We start from the raw sequence: 16,190 nt of genomic DNA on the forward strand, positions 1-16,190 counted from the left end.
ATTAGGGGACTGCAATAGTTTAATCTAACAATAGTCCGATCTAGCCCGCTCATCTAACCAAGTAAAAATAATGTACTGATAAGTGGATTCTGTGTTGTTGTCCGAGTAACATAATTGCATATCAATGCAGTAAGCCTCTAAATACTATACCCACAGAGATTTATCTAGGATCTTTATATAGCTTATATTATCTCGAATGGCTTATCTCATAGACCATATAAAACCTTAGAGAGGTCAGGGGTTATGTGTATATGGGTGTGTGCGTGGATAATAGCTGCTTCTCTTGGCCTTGATGCTTTCTCGACCAATGTATTTTCTTTTAAGCAACCAGATTATGCTCGACAGTGCACCAGTGCTTTTTTACCTTTTTAATGTTTTTTTAATTATTATTGATACGGTACATTTTTGCACATCTACACTTTTTATTCTAACCCTTCTTCTATTATGTAGGACATTCAGTATTCAAGCAATGGAGTTTCTATTGATACAACACGGCACAATGGATCCGCCCCCTATGGGCTGCTTCAGATGAATATAAATACATCTCCCATTCACCTTTAACTGTCCGCAACTGCCCGCCAGGCAGTTCGTGCACCCAACTGACACTTTGTAGAAACAGAGAGGATGCATTAGACCGTTACTTACCTGATCTTTTCTTCACACTATTGCCATTGTTTTAACTTCAAGTGGATTTTTCAGTATTTGGGTTACGGTGGCATTGCTGTGCTCAAGGTTAGTACAACAGGTGTTTCTAAAATCTGCTCGGCAGCATGACCCGCTAACATTTAAAACAAACATCGGACAAAACGGTCGATGTAATAAGCTGCTAACTTACCTGCATGGTTCCTCTCTCAATAGCAAACGCCACGATAATGCGGACCGGACTGGTGTTTGGCTACATTCCTTTAAATCACCTGAGAATGGAAAGAGATAAAAGAATGAAGATAAAAGATTTACCTGTAAATGTAAAAATGAGATTTCGGTGTGATGCTTCAGTCAATACAATGAAAGCAGAAAATAGCCCAGCTAAAAATAGCTAGAGCTCACATAGTGTAGATGCTTCCTGCTCGCACAATTCAAATCACTGGAAACTTCTGCCCTGCCCACAAAGATCAAATTGTTTTCAGTTCATCTATTTATTTATTTGTTAGAAAGTGTTATAACTCTTTTTGTAATGACCGGTGCCATTCAAATGAATACAGTTTAAGCCTTTAACCAAAAGACACTACATACTTACAAAACATATTTTCTTGGTTCATTTTCTTCTTCGGGAAGCGAACCTGTGACCTTGGCGTTCTACAAGTTGGGCCACAGGAACACATACAATACTGCTTTCATCTCGTAGTAGTTTATTAATTACCAAGTTGTATTTTTAGCAGGATCCTAATCGCTCATTGGCTGTCTTGATTGGAAAATATTTTAATGACCAAATTTGACACCAGATTTGTATTCGCTCTAACCGTCTTAGGCTCTCCTGCACATGATGGGGGTCAAAGCAGCTCTTCCGAGGTACGAGCTCTACGTTTATAATGTAGTGCTGTGTATGGCGATGCTCTGGGCTGCCAGATGGATATTTGATGTATCCAGCTGTAAGTATAAATGAACACATGCACGCTGTTTGGATGTGACCGTAAAGTGAGGTCGCTGTACTGATAATGCTTCTAGAGGGGTTTTACCGTTATACGTCCATGTGAGCTCTTTTTCACGCCCGCTAGAAAACAAAAATAGTACTGCTGTAAATTGTATGAGGAAAAACACAGCGCAGTGATCTGCTAGCCTCAGAAAGCTATGCAAAGTACGCAGCAGGGATCATATGTCAGTATTAATATACCAAAGAATGAAAGACTGGAACAGTGACAGAGAAGAGAAAGAGGTATTATTATGGGTTTGTGACAAAAGCTACCAGATTCGCATTTAATAATGCAAATATACATATATGACATCTATTAGATGTCTAGATTTTAAGTTAATATTGAAATAATTTAATAAATAATATTAAATACAAATACATTTGTAAATATATTTTTAGTAGGGCTGTCAAACGATTCATTGAGATTCACTGCATCCAAAATAAAGTTTTTGTTTACATAATGTGTATACTGTTTATTTATTATGTATATACACACACAAATGTTTTTTTCTGTTTGTTTTATGTAAAATAACACAAAAAGAAAGGAGCATTTTATTCAAGCGCAGGCCTTGTATAAAAAGTCTGTCTATACTTAATAAATATAGACAGTACACACGTATATTATGTAAACAAATATTTTTTATTTATTTATTTTTTTCTATTTTGGGAAACCTGCTTTAAATGAATATTTGATCACTTGATCATGAATAGAGCATTAACTGTCTCACGATTATGTAGCAAATTCCAACAGAAAAACCTTCAAGACCAGTGTTCAGCCAGGATGGTATTACTCTGGCAGAAAAATGGTGAGATATTGTCAGTATAACTTCACATGATGGGTACATATAAAGTTGTGGTAATTGAGTCTTATTGATCCATATCACACTGTAGGATACGGCTGACGTTGAGTGGATGATGTGGTTCTCTACGTTTCGAGAGCATATCATCTTTGCTCTCTCGGGTCATGTGATCTTTGCCAAGATCTGCTCCTTACTGGCTCTGCAGGTGCCTCCTGAATGTCCAAACAAATCTCTATACGGCTTACTCTGTGATGCTCAGGCCTACCTGAGATGCTCATTCTCTCATGTTCTGTCATCTCACAGTACAGATCTCTGGTGTTCATGGTGTACGGCATGCTAGCGGTTTTTACCAGTATGGGCTGGGCCTACGTCACACTCATCCTCTCTCACTGTGTGCTGCTCTATAGCATCTCTCTGGTCAAGCTCAGGTGGCTCTGCTTCGTTGCTGGACTCACTACACTGGCTACTTTTAAAATGGAGCCCTTTATTTCCTGGCAGGTATGTCACTGTGGTCTTTGTATGGAGATATATATATATATATGTGTGTGTTTATATATAAAGTTATACATATATACATACAATTACGATTAATTGCGTATAATTATATATAATAAAGTTTTTTGTTTGCATAATATGTGTATTTATAAATACCCAAAGATACATTACATTTACAAAATATTTACATGTATTTACATATCTATATCTATATTTATATTCATATGAATTATATTGTAAATATATTAAAATATAACAATAAAATTTTTCTGAAATGTACACATAATAAATAAACACAGTACACATACATTATGTAAAACAAAAACTTATTTTGGGTGTGATTAATCGTTAGACAGCATATTTATACATATATATTACAATTAATTATTAATAAATGTTAATAATAATTTATTATAATTTTCCTTTTATATTAACAATTTTGTTAATATTTGAAAATTATAATTAACATTCATGTGTTTATAAATAGCTTTAACACTAGATATACCCATTTTATTTCTTTTCTATCTACTTGATAAAAGAAATAATAATAGTAACAATATAAATTATTAAATAAAACTAATTAAATAAATAATGGTTAATAGTATTAAAACAAGAAATTGAATGATGATAATATAGTATATAACACTTGCATATAACTATTATTAAAACAGTATATAAAACTCATATGCATACAATTATTATTAAAATAAATAAATGATGCTTAGTAGTAGTAGTATTTAAAGGAAAATAAATTTAATGATTATTATGATCATAATAATGATGATGATTGTTAAAATAAAACTATTATTACTAATACATTAATTAATTATTCTTAAACGTATATAATAACAAATCATTATTAGTGATCATTTTTTGATTCTGTTCATTTGTGCTGGCTCATGTTTCAGGCAGGTTTTGTGACTGGTAGCTTTGAGCTGCGTCCTCTTCTGTTCTACGGCGGCTGTGGATTCACCATCATGCGCTGTATGAGTTTCGCTCTGGAGAACTGTGAGAAGAAAGACGGAAACTACAGCATCCTGGAGCTCCTCAAGTACAACTTCTACCTTCCCTTCTTTTACTTTGGACCCATCATGACCTTCGACAAGTTCTACATTCAGGTCTGTCACCAAACGAACTAAATGAAATGATGCATTGATTATTTTCCATGTCATTTTATAGCATTGCCCTCTGACCCCAGCAGGCCAATAACCCCAGCCTGACAAGGAAAGATGGAGAGATGTGGAACATTTCCCTCCAGGGCCTGCTACACCTGGGGGTTATTATAACAGTGGCGGTCCTCCTACACTTCATGTACTTTCTCACTATACCTAGTGACATGAAGCTCCTTAAAAATATCTCAGACTGGGCGCTTGGTATGTATGCGTTTCTTGGATTTGCATACATTTAGTTAATTTAGTTAACCGTGTGTCAAAGATCACAAAAGCCATTCTCTTCTTTGACCACGCAGTTGGATTGGCTTATTTAAACCTGGTGTATGATTGGGTGAAAGCAGCAGTGATGTTTGGAGTCATAAACATGATATCTAGACTGGATCATCTGGATCCTCCCAATCCACCGAAATGCATTACAATGCTTTATGTGTTCTCTGAGACGTAAGTGAGCTCATTTGTCATTCGTTTTCTTCTTTCTTTATTCTGAAGGTTATAAGAAAACAGATTTTGATGTAATCAAGTAAAATTAAACAGTTTTGCTAATTCTAAAAATAAAAATATATATACTTTTTATTGCAGACACTTTGATCGAGGAATAAATGACTTTCTCTGCAAGTATGGCTGACGTTATTACTTTTATTGGACTTTTAACCAAAAACAAATTTGATTCGAGCACCGTTATTATAAAAAAATATGCTGTCATCTTTACAGGTATGTTTATAACTATCTCGGCGGGAAGCATGACAATGTTTTGGATGAGCTGATAGCCTCTCTGTGCACGTTTGGCATCGCAGCGCTCTGGCTGGGACCAGGCTGGGTGGTTTTCATCTGGGCTTTCTTAAACTGCTTTGGCCTTAATTTTGAATTGTGGACAACCAAGTTCTTCACCATGGAACCTTTTATTTCTATTGAGGTAAATTGAGAGAAAGATGACCAGCTGAATTTTCTACTCTTGTACTTTATCATGGATGCTCCAGTGCACGCTCTAGTGGTTAAATGTTAAATTACTGGCAATATAAGCGATAATTTCATCTAGGTTTCTTTCCTTCCACCCACAGATGGCGATATCAGAATCTATGTCACGCAGGATCAGGGCTGTGTTTAATACCTTCAACTTTTGGACAATTGTCCTTTACAATGTCCTAGCCCTGAACAGTCTTGAATTTGCCAAACTGGTTGCCAAGAGACTGTTACTGAAAGGTGAAGTAATGGTGATATTTAAGCAGTTTATATATTTATACGTTTTCTTTGTTGTGTTTTTGTTGTTTTTTTGGCATAATATATGTGTACTGTGCATATTTATCATGCATATATAAATACACAAACATTGAAAATATTTACATGTATATGCATTCATATATTTATATTCTTATATTTATACTGCACATAAATATATAAAACACATATTTCCCTTAAATATTTACATGCATGTATTTGTGTGTGTATAAACTTATTTTGGATGCAATTAATCGCAATTAATCATTTGACAGCACTAATATATATCTTATGTTATATAATTATATAGAAATGTATGTTCTTTTCCTGTTATTTCAAAAATACACCATCCTTAAATCAAACTGTACATGGTTTCTCAGGTTTCCCCTTCACCACCATCACTGTGTTGTTCGTTACCTACTGCTTGATTCAGCTGATCAAGGAAAAGGAAAGAAGACAGGCTTTGATTGATGATCCAGACCCAATCCCCCCTCCAGAGCCTGTTCCTGCCCCCACTCCCACAGAGCCCAGCACCACCCAGACAGACGCTGCCGCTGCCGCCCAGCCTGCGGACCCGAACAAGCAGAAGGCAGAGTAGAGATTACACGTGACGCTTACATTTTGATGAAACCTGACTGGGTTACTTACACATTTTGCGTCTTCTGTTGAATTCTGCTGACAATGATAATCTAGAAATATGGAGAAAAATGTTTTATTGACAGTACTGTAAGAAAATAGCCATTCGAAACAACTACATTTTTACAGATATTTTCAGCATTACAGACTTTACTCTCATCGGCTGCTTTTTAAATTAGTGGCAGTTTTACATGTGTAATAGAATTTCAATATGTGATTTGTAGTTAAAAACCTAGAGGATGGATTTTACTACTACAAATTTTATAACGCAATTAAAATGAATGACAAATATTCAGTTTTCATATCTATATATATTACTAATATGAACTTGATGATAATGGACTAACAATCACAAAGACTGTTTCTGAATTTGTGATATGCATTAAAGTCATCTTCATTAATCGCTTTACGTGTATGTCGTATCTGCATATAAGTTATTAATTATAATAAGTTGCCAAAGTTGTAAATGACAGATCGATCATCTGGGAAACTGATCCTGCATGACAACTTGGTTGCTTAAATTAAACTGTGACTCTTAAAAGCATAAATGTCACTGAGAACATTCAAGATCTTTGATGTCATTAAACCTTTTCAATCTGGGATATTTATATGAACTGGCATAAGCTCCCTTCTGTTTGTTTAACCATTAGGTTAACCTGTGACTGTAACTGAACTGTTGATATTATTAGTAACTAGTGAGAACTTGTGATTTTTATTACTTTTCATGTATAATACTTAAAGCAGTTCTCCTAGTAACCCTATTTATTAAATAAAATATTTAACAACCCCCAACAATTGTTAGGTTTCTAAATAAAATGACAGCAAAAACATTAAGGTAACACCAATGGGCAGATTTTAAATGAAGAATAAATGGATGTGTGGTTATAATCAAGTTTTAACAAAAACAATAAAAATAAAAATATATATACACCCCAATTATACACCATAATTTTTTTTTACTTAATTTGCTTAAAATCAAAACGATCAAAGTCATAATACAGGATCTTAAAACATTTGAATATTTCCTAAAATCAATTTTAAAAAAAAGTACTTTCAAAGCAGAAAGTTCAAGATGTTCAAAGTATATTCATTTCTGCACTCAATACTTTTAGCAGAAAATCCAGCTTGGAAGTGTTCAGTCTGTGGCTCTGATGAGGCACTATTGAGCTTTCAGCTCATCCGTGTTGTTGGATCCATTGTTTCTCATATTTGTCTTGAAAATATACCATAGATTCCACATGGGGTTCAGGTTGGCATGTTGGCTGACCAGTCAAGCACAGTACTATCATGGTCAGCAAAGCACTTGGAAATGGTTTTGGCACTGTGGGCATGTGCTGAAAAAGGAAATTGCCATTTTCATAAAGTTTAACTTTAGCAGATGGAGCTCCAAAATTGCATGACAGAAGGCTGCATTGACTTTCAACTTGATGAACAAGCACCAGCAATGATTTCTGTTATAGGGATGGTCATTCAATGAAACTCAAATATAAGTTTCATTAAATGACCTTCTGAAAGCTGTTGGTTTCCTTCGGAGATACATTCATATTATCAATTCATACTGTAATCAATATTATTTTCAGAATTTAGTCATTTTTCAAACAAAACGAATGTTGCTAACTTTGCTTAGGCTAATGCTGGACAGTATTTACATAAGTTCAAATCATATTGCTTTGTAATTCGATATGCTACAAAATGCAGTTAAAACCCAGTACTTATGGACCTTGTGCGTCAGATTCAGAGAAACAGTGTGCGGCCATCTTTAAAATTATTTTAGAAAAACTTCCGTTTCTGACACTGTAGAGTTCACGAAAGTTTGAACATGGTATGGAATTAAGTATTTTAAACAATATTACAAGATAATAAATAATATGTAACTAAATGTCTTTTCATCCATAACACAGTGTAAAATCATGAAGAGGGTGATTCACAGTCCTATAAATGTAATATGTAGTGACCAGTGATCTCAGTCAGGAGGCCAGCGCTGCTTCTGACTACTGTCTCAAATGGGGAAGTGTGTCAGCTGTTGCACAGGGCAGAGGGTTGTGTTTCACATGTACAAGTATGGATTCCACATCTTTGTGAAGGACCTATAAATAGCCCCCAGTTGGAGTTTGGTTGAAGTATTGGGACAGCTGATGAAGCCTGAAGTCCTGACAGCAAAGCGGAACTGATTCAGCCCTGCCTCTTCTTTTTCAGCCAGTAACAGAAGTGTGGTACAGACACTGCTGGACTAGCCATTGACTTCACTGTGACCCTCAGGGATACTGCACGATCAGTATGGCTCTACCCATAGATCCCATGGAGGAGCCGCGGATGTACCAGCAAACCCTGCTGCAGGATGGTCTGTACGATCTTCTAGAGAACGATACAATGGTCGACTGCGTGTTGAAGATCAAAGACAAAGAGTTTCCCTGCCACCGGTTGGTCCTGGCTGCTTGCAGCTCATACTTCAGAGCTTTCTTTAAGTCGGGAGTGGAGGAGAGTAAACAGAAGGAGATTGTATTGGAGGACGTGGAGCCTGGAGTCATGGGGATGATCTTGAAGTACCTGTACACCTCGAACATCAATGTGACGGAGCAAAATGTACAAGACATCTTCGCTCTGGCCAACATGCTTCAGATTCCCTCGATTTTCACCGTATGCGTCTCGTTCCTGCAAAAGAGACTGAGTTTAAGCAACTGTTTGGCGATTTTTAGACTAGGCCTGATGCTGGATTGCCCTCGTCTGGCCATATCGGCGAGGAACTTCGCTTGCGAACGCTTCCAGTTAATTGCTCGGGATGAAGAATTCCTGCAGCTGACTCCAAGTGAATTGGCAGCCATTATTGCATCAGACTCTTTGAATGTAGAAACGGAGCAAGATGTTTTTGAGGCTTTGATCAAGTGGATTGGACACGACCAAGAGAAGAGGCTGGAGGACCTAGCGGGTATGTTGGATTGCGTCCGATTACGCCTGGTTCCCGAGGACTACTTTACCAAAAACGTGGAGAAACATGAATGGTTGAGCTCAAACCCGGAAATCGCCAAAAAACTGCAACTGGTCAAAGACGCCCATGCTGGAAAGCTGCCTGAAGTCAAGAAAAACAAAAGCAAAAAGAGTGCTGGTCAGGAAGGAAAGAAGGAGGGAGGCGAAGAGGAGGAAGAGGAGCAGGAGGAGCTACTTCCTGGGATCTTGAATGACAATCTGCGGTTTGGGATGTTTTTGAGGGACTTGATTTTCTTGATCAATGACACTGCATCAAATGATTGAAATGATTGTTATGTGGCATCCCTCTCCACCCAAATTCCAAAAAACCACTGCAGTCTGGTTACAAAGGAAAATCAGATATTTGTGGCAGGTGGACTCTTTTTTGATGAGCAGAGCAAAGACGAACAGATCTATTCATACTTTTTGCAGGTAAAGAACTACTTTCCTTTTTTTACTTGCTTTCACAGAGTCAAATGTTCAAACATTTTCATTATTTTCTCAGTATCATTAATTCTATAGATTGGGAAGAATAACAGAAATAGAGGTGGAGATGGAATAATGCTGAAATAATTGTCACTGGGATGACGGAATGACTGATGCTTATTAGGCTCATAAAGATAACTGACAGGAAAAAAAAATGATTAGGCTCCTTTCGAAAACTTACATTTGGAAGAGTATAGACACATCTCAGAACATTCCCGGGAAGGTTCATTTATGGTTGTAAAGTAATAAAACCATTAGAAAACACTGTCTATAAGTTCTTAGCAGGTTGTCACACAAAACCACCCTCCATTTAAATTTCCATCAAATGCTCATGTAGACCGTCACATTAAACACACTGGATGATATATTGTCATTATCTGACAGTTCGACCCTGCAACATCAGACTGGATGGGCATGCCTCCCATACCCTCTCCCCGTTTCCTGTTTGGTATGGGAGAGGCAGAAAACTTCATCTTTGTTATTGGAGGGAAAGAAATGAAGGAAGGAGAGCACATTATGGATACAGTCATGGTTTACGACAGGCAGTGAGTATGTTAATTATTTGAGTATCAGTTAGGCCTATTTGTCTTTTTTGAATCTTCCCAACAAACACACTACGAAAAGATTATTGGAATACATTTTACAAGAAAATACAATTTACTTGCCATTTTTTCTGTAATTATTTGTGAAGCTTACTATTTCTTAAATAATGAAGATTGTTTTTGCACTGCTGATCTGCACCAGTGTTCTGCAGCCATAATTTTCCCACTGTGTACTAAAATATCCCTGCATTTTTTTTTAATAGGTATCTCAAATGGGCTGAGTCAGATCCTCTTCCCTACCCAGTATATGGCCACGGAGTAGTGTCTCATAATGAAATGATCTACGTAATTGGAGGAAAGGGAGAGAACAAGTATGTCTATAAGCTATTTCTACATTTTGTGTTGGAATACGCATTCAATATCACAGTTAACAGAAGGGCTGCCACTGTATATCACATTTGTATCCGTATTTGTCTTATTTTGTAGAGAGTGTTTGAATAGAGTGTGCGTATATGACGCTAAAAACCGTGAATGGAAGGATCTGGCTCCATTAAATACTGCACGCTCACTCTTTGGAGTCACAATTCACAAAAACAAGATCTACGTGGCAGCTGGTGTGACTGACTCTGGCCTCACAGGCAACGCTGAGGTCTATGACATCAAAACCAACAAGTAAGTGCGGCCACATTCAGTATATGCTGACCTGGAGCATTATCCAAGGTTTATGGCATGCATTTAATTGAAAGACAAACCCACTATAATACGCTCGCAATAAACAACTATTTTACCCAAATTAGATGGTCAGAGTTTGTGGAGTTTCCCCAGGACCGCAGTTCACTTAGCCTGGTCACTGTGGGTGGCGTCCTTTATGCTATAGGTGGATTTGCCATGCTCGCCAAAGAGGACGGTGATGATCTCATGCCACAGGAGATGAACGACATTTGGAGGTGAGGCGCCCATTCACTACACCAATCATGCAAAGGAAAGCATCCACAGTAACTGATTGATTAAAGTAACGGTTCATCCAAAAATGTTTTTTCTGAAAATGTACTTACCCTCAGACCGCCCGAGGTGTAGTTTGTTTTTTCTTTGAAACACATATAATAGCATTACATGCTCATCAATGGAACTTCCGCAGTGAATGGGTGCCGTCAGAATGAGACTCCAAACAGCTGATAAAAACATCACAATAATCCACACCACTTGATGCCACAAATTAACATTTTGTTAACATGATTGTAAGATATTTTTACCTCCAAAAATACAAATAGCTTTTTGCTAAGAAGCAATATTATCTTAATCAGGTGAGAAATGTGCATGGATCAAGCACAAGTCTAAAACAGGTCTTAACAATTAAAAAAAGAAAAATCCAATCACTCCAGTGACTTTTGAGGCTATGTAATTATGGATTATTCATTTTTTGGCCAGAAGCGATGTTGTTTAAACATTTATCAGCTGTTTGAACTCTCATTCTGATGGCACCCATTCACTGCAGAAGATCCACCAGTTAGGAAGTGTGTGTATATATATATATATATATATATATAAAATTAAATGATACAGATATATTGTTAATCCAACCAAATGTGCACGATTACAATAATCCAAATGTACAAGTTCAATTAAAAAGGTTCATGTTTGTTCACAGGTATGATGAAGGCGAGAGGAAATGGAACGGCATACTGAGAGAGAATCAGTATGCATCTGGTGCAACAGTTCTGGGAGTTCGTCTAAACACACTTCGGCTCACTAAAATGTGAAAATACACCAGTGAGGTGCAAACCCTCTGCTGATTTTTAATCCGTTATTATATTGTGGGACAAAGTAAAACCAAGTCTGAACCAGCATAAAACGGACTTAACATCTGTTCTCAAACTCATTCCGTGAATCTATTCGACATTTCAACACACTTTATAATTTGGAACAGAGAAAACGAGTACAAATATTGTGGAAATAAGGCTGTGGAGATGCCGTTTTTATTATGGACAGAGCTTCTCGTGTTGTGCGCTTTTTTAAAAATGTATTGTTAATGTGACATTTCTGTTGTTCTGAATGAGAAACCTCCCAAAATAAATTAAAAACAAACACAAAGGCTTGTTGTCATGTTTCATTTAGTTCACTATTGAAATTATTATTTTATTTTGTTTTATTACAGACAATAAATACTACCCAGTACAATAAATGACATAAAATACAGCTTGATTTTATTAGCACCGCTAGACTCTAGTCCTTGTATTGTTTAGTATCTTGCTCACAGAACCTGCTTGTACACAAACTTAACTAAGACATACTAGTGTATTAAAACGCAGGAACAGTCGCACTCAGGATTGGTTTAATACATTGAAAGTATGGGTAAGTTTAAGTATTACATGTTAGGTACTAGTTTAGAAAAAAAAATAAAAAATCTGAAAATATTTATTGAATTTGGTTTCAAAATTTCTTCCAAGATTGTGAGTGGTTTCTTTAAAAACTTAGACAACTACTCAAAAACTCTGAAGTGCAAATCATCTTTTGCTATCACTTATTTATTACAAAGGATAGCACACCAGAACAAATTAAAATAACAGACAAATCCTTCGTAACGTAAATCTTACTTACTTTCCAAGATCACTTAAATATACATATTAAAAAAAAAATAAAAAACAAGAAGGCCACAATCATCCCAAATCTTTCTCAATAAGCAGCAAACTAGTAATACATGCCAAGTATACAAAAAAAGAAGTTTTAAAGACGTTCACCTTTTACTCTCCCTCACTACCTGTAAGAGAAACATGTTCTTTCAGATGCACGAAATCTAATTATTCAGCTCTTCAATGGTCTTTTATTTACTACCATGTTTTCAGAGATGGAGGTTATTTACCTCTGTGCAATTTCATTTCACATAAAATATAAGACTTTAACAAAGAAAAAAGAAAGAAAGAAATTAAGAAACAAATGGGCGTAACAAAAAGCCTTCAGCAGTATCTTTTTAGCAAAACTTGTATTGTACCACATATTTAATATTTAAATAAAGTGCACACAGAAATTAAGCATAAAACTAAATTGTGTGGTAATTCAACTTATGATAAAACCGTAATGCATCTTTGAAAATGCTTCGGGGAAGTTTTTAAATATATATATCGAAAAGAAAATGAGATGAAATGTGTTTAAATATATTAACAGGGGCTTTAAAAAACACATGCATCCTCAGTGTTTTAGTATAAGGTGCAATATGACATTGAAAAACATGTAGAACACCAACAACAGGATTTGTGGCAAAACCACAAAAAGGCTTGAAAAATCATCATCTGGCGTGACGTTATTGCAGAATTTCTATTAAATACAAAACATCCAGTCCTACTGGTGATGGTCTCCGCTCAGATCACCATTAACTTCAATCATATGTCACCATCATTCAATCTACACATTCATGATCATGGCAAATCTATTCCGTTACACACTCAAGGCTCTACATTGAGCTGCTTTTGACCGACAAACCGACTTTCAGTTACAGAGATGAACATACTGATCAATGCAGAATACTGACGGTTACTGTGGGTCTTATTGCTTAAAAATGTACTATGTTAAGACAAGTTCAATCAGCTCTGCTTTTTAATAATAATTCTAGAACTTCTACAATTACATTCCAACCTTAAAGGGATACTGTAGTCAAAAATGAAAATTCTTTCATTATTTACTTACCTATGCAGCAGTTTGAACGTTCTGCCATTAATTGTGGTAGCCTGTTTCCACCACAGAACAAAATGAAAAAAGTGATTGTTTTTTTTATTCCGTGGCAGAAATGCTCTTCCATAATTAACAACGCCATTTGTGAAGAGATATATTAATATTAGTTTCAAACGATATGAAGTAAACCACAACAGAATTTACATTTTGGTGAACTATCCCTTTAACTGACCATTCTACCGGTACTTTGAAAAACCTCTTAAAGAAACGCATACCATTTTAAAACACTTGCCATAACCTGCATTAAGCCTGCATTTCTCAACCCAGGAACATGACTTATGTACTGAGAACACTGTAAAGAAAGAAGTAAGATCAAATTTAGAGCTTATTCCTCATATATCTTTCATGAATGCTGATTGCTACACATCGTCACATTCATTTGACTCTATAAAGAATGTAAACAAAGAAAACCGATTAAACAAAAACTGACAGGAAACACAGAATTTATTTACAGACTATGTATATCATATATATGTTTGTGTGGGTGTGTTTATGTTTATATATATATTTAAATAGATATTGGATAATATCTATTATAGTACTACATTTAGCTTTTCCTAGTTGTTAGTGTTTTCTTGAACTATATTTTGTCTATATAATCCTCTGACATGGGTAAGGAATTTTTTTTTTTTTTTTTACAAATGTTCTATAAACTCTTTTTAATATTCTATGTGGCCTCTTAATAGAACCATCTTACAGTGTACATGAGTCCCAAAAGGCCAGACTAATAGCTTGCTACATAATTACATTTTTAGGGCACAAAACAAAAACATGATTTTCATCATTTGGTTAATGAATTTTCCACAAGTAACCATTTTCCACAAGTTATTCAGGCTGTCTGTCATTCCGCCATCATAAAATAAAACGAAAGTGAAAAGAATCAGTCAAAGCACTGATGATGACTTATAAACTGATGTTTAAAAAAAGCAAAAGAAAAGCTGATAAACCTGCTCGATGTACCTAAAAGCATTTAAGACATTCAACACGAAAATATTTTTGACCCAAACACATCCTGGTTTTCGTCCAGAATTAATATTGCCTCTGTGCAAATAATAATAAAAAAAAAACACTAATTTCTTCACAAGTGGTTTAGGCCTTTCATATTTTGCCATTACACATATGGCCAACACTGAGAGTAAAGTGCTCTGGAAATTTTCAAATAATAAACAGAGAATGAAAAAAAGAAGAAGAAGAAAGTGAAACATCTTTCTTTGGGATTTTCTGAAAATAAAAGTTTCTTTAAAAAGCAGTTCACCAAAACATTTACATTTGCTCAAATGCACACACCCACGGGCCATCCAGGAAGCAAATGAGTTTGATCTCAGCAGCTTTGAAGAAATGTAGCGGATCCTCTGCAGTGAATGGGTGCCGTCAGAATGAGAGACTAAACGGCTGACAAAAAGTCTTGTAAAGTGAAAAGCTGCATAGCTGTAAGAAGCAAATTTAATAAGAGAGTTCAACTTCAAAAAGTATTTGTCCTTGGTAAAATATGCGACCTCTATGCTTAATATTAATGTCTCCAGCAAAAAAAGCCATCTTGCACGAATCACGAGAAAAATATGCCCAGATCAAGCAAAAATGGTCCAAAAAGAGGTCTAAACAAATATGTTGTTGGATTTAGTGTGTAACAAGGGATGGACTTTTCCCACTGGGGGAAGTATAATTACGGATTATGGAGTGGTATTTTTGCCAAAAGCAACAATTTGAAATTCAAAAGCCTTAATAGTGGATTTCTTTCCAAACACAGTTTTCGTGGACCGCCGTGATGTTGTTAATCAGCCAGCTGCAGAAGACCCACCGGTGAGCAAATAAATGTAAAGCTACATTTCCCCAAATGTACTCATGCGCACCCTGGACGGCCTGATCGCGAGGGAATTCTCGGCAAATTTTCATCTTTAGGTGAATAACTCCTTTACGCATCAAAAATTGATTATTATCAAGTGCCTCTGCTACATATAACCTTCGGCACAAACCGATCGTCCCACCTGTGCCCTGCACAGACGCTTCAAAAAAAAAAAAAAAACCTCTGCGAATACGCAGAAGAGCCCATGTGGCAAAACTTGAAACTTTCAGGAAACGAAGAAGACAGTGCAATATAAATACATCTACGAATAAAAATAAGGTGCTGGAGTGATTATACATTTCATATTCAGTAATAACATATAAGCTAACAGGATTTGGTTACTGCAATACATCTGGATTTGGTTATGGCGGGGGAATACAGCTGCTACACGTTTATTGGCTGAAGAGCTGTTCCGAAACTTTGCAACGCTCGTGTCCCACAGCGCCCTCTGCTGTGAGTTCAGTACGTATCTATATTACGTGCGGCAGCTAATCAGAATCTCAACCTGTTAGACCAAGCGTAAAGTCTATAGCAAGAGCATGTGAAATGCCATACTGAATGCTAATCCTGTAGCTCACACACACAAAAAAAAAAAACGCGCGTTAAACAACGACAAAAATAATGAGAACATTTGTTTTCTTTCTGTAATACGAGAAGCTTATTTGAACGGTATATAAAATA

At 36.0% G+C, this 16,190-nt stretch overlaps 2 protein-coding genes across 3 annotated transcripts; both read left to right on the forward strand.

Annotated features, from left to right (window-relative positions):
* Positions 1-569: 569 nt before the first annotated feature.
* hhatlb (hedgehog acyltransferase like, b) lies at positions 570-6,363 on the forward strand. Of its 2 annotated transcripts, none has more exons than XM_043226528.1 (12): positions 570-732; positions 1,469-1,589; positions 2,369-2,436; positions 2,522-2,635; positions 2,734-2,928; positions 3,834-4,043; positions 4,124-4,298; positions 4,394-4,538; positions 4,677-4,712; positions 4,809-5,010; positions 5,156-5,297; positions 5,693-6,363. In XM_043226528.1, exons 2-12 carry the CDS (start codon positions 1,481-1,483, stop codon positions 5,908-5,910), a joined length of 1,614 nt encoding a protein of 537 aa, XP_043082463.1. In that variant the 5' UTR covers positions 570-732; positions 1,469-1,480; the 3' UTR covers positions 5,911-6,363. The 2 variants fall into 2 exon arrangements, with proteins under 2 accessions (XP_043082463.1, XP_043082465.1); XM_043226530.1 differs by having other exon boundaries at positions 4,127-4,298.
* A 144-nt stretch (positions 6,364-6,507) lies between these two features.
* On the forward strand, positions 6,508-15,679 carry klhl40b (kelch-like family member 40b). Its single transcript, XM_043226527.1, is given in 6 exon segments — positions 6,508-9,344; positions 9,783-9,943; positions 10,204-10,311; positions 10,427-10,612; positions 10,738-10,887; positions 11,589-15,679. Coding segments are annotated over 6 exon segments (1,836 nt in total). The 5' UTR covers positions 6,508-8,225; the 3' UTR covers positions 11,701-15,679.
* Positions 15,680-16,190: the final 511 nt, after the last annotated feature.

Source organism: Puntigrus tetrazona, chromosome 24 (assembly GCF_018831695.1).
Source record: "Puntigrus tetrazona isolate hp1 chromosome 24, ASM1883169v1, whole genome shotgun sequence".
Lineage (NCBI taxonomy): Eukaryota > Metazoa > Chordata > Actinopteri > Cypriniformes > Cyprinidae > Puntigrus > Puntigrus tetrazona.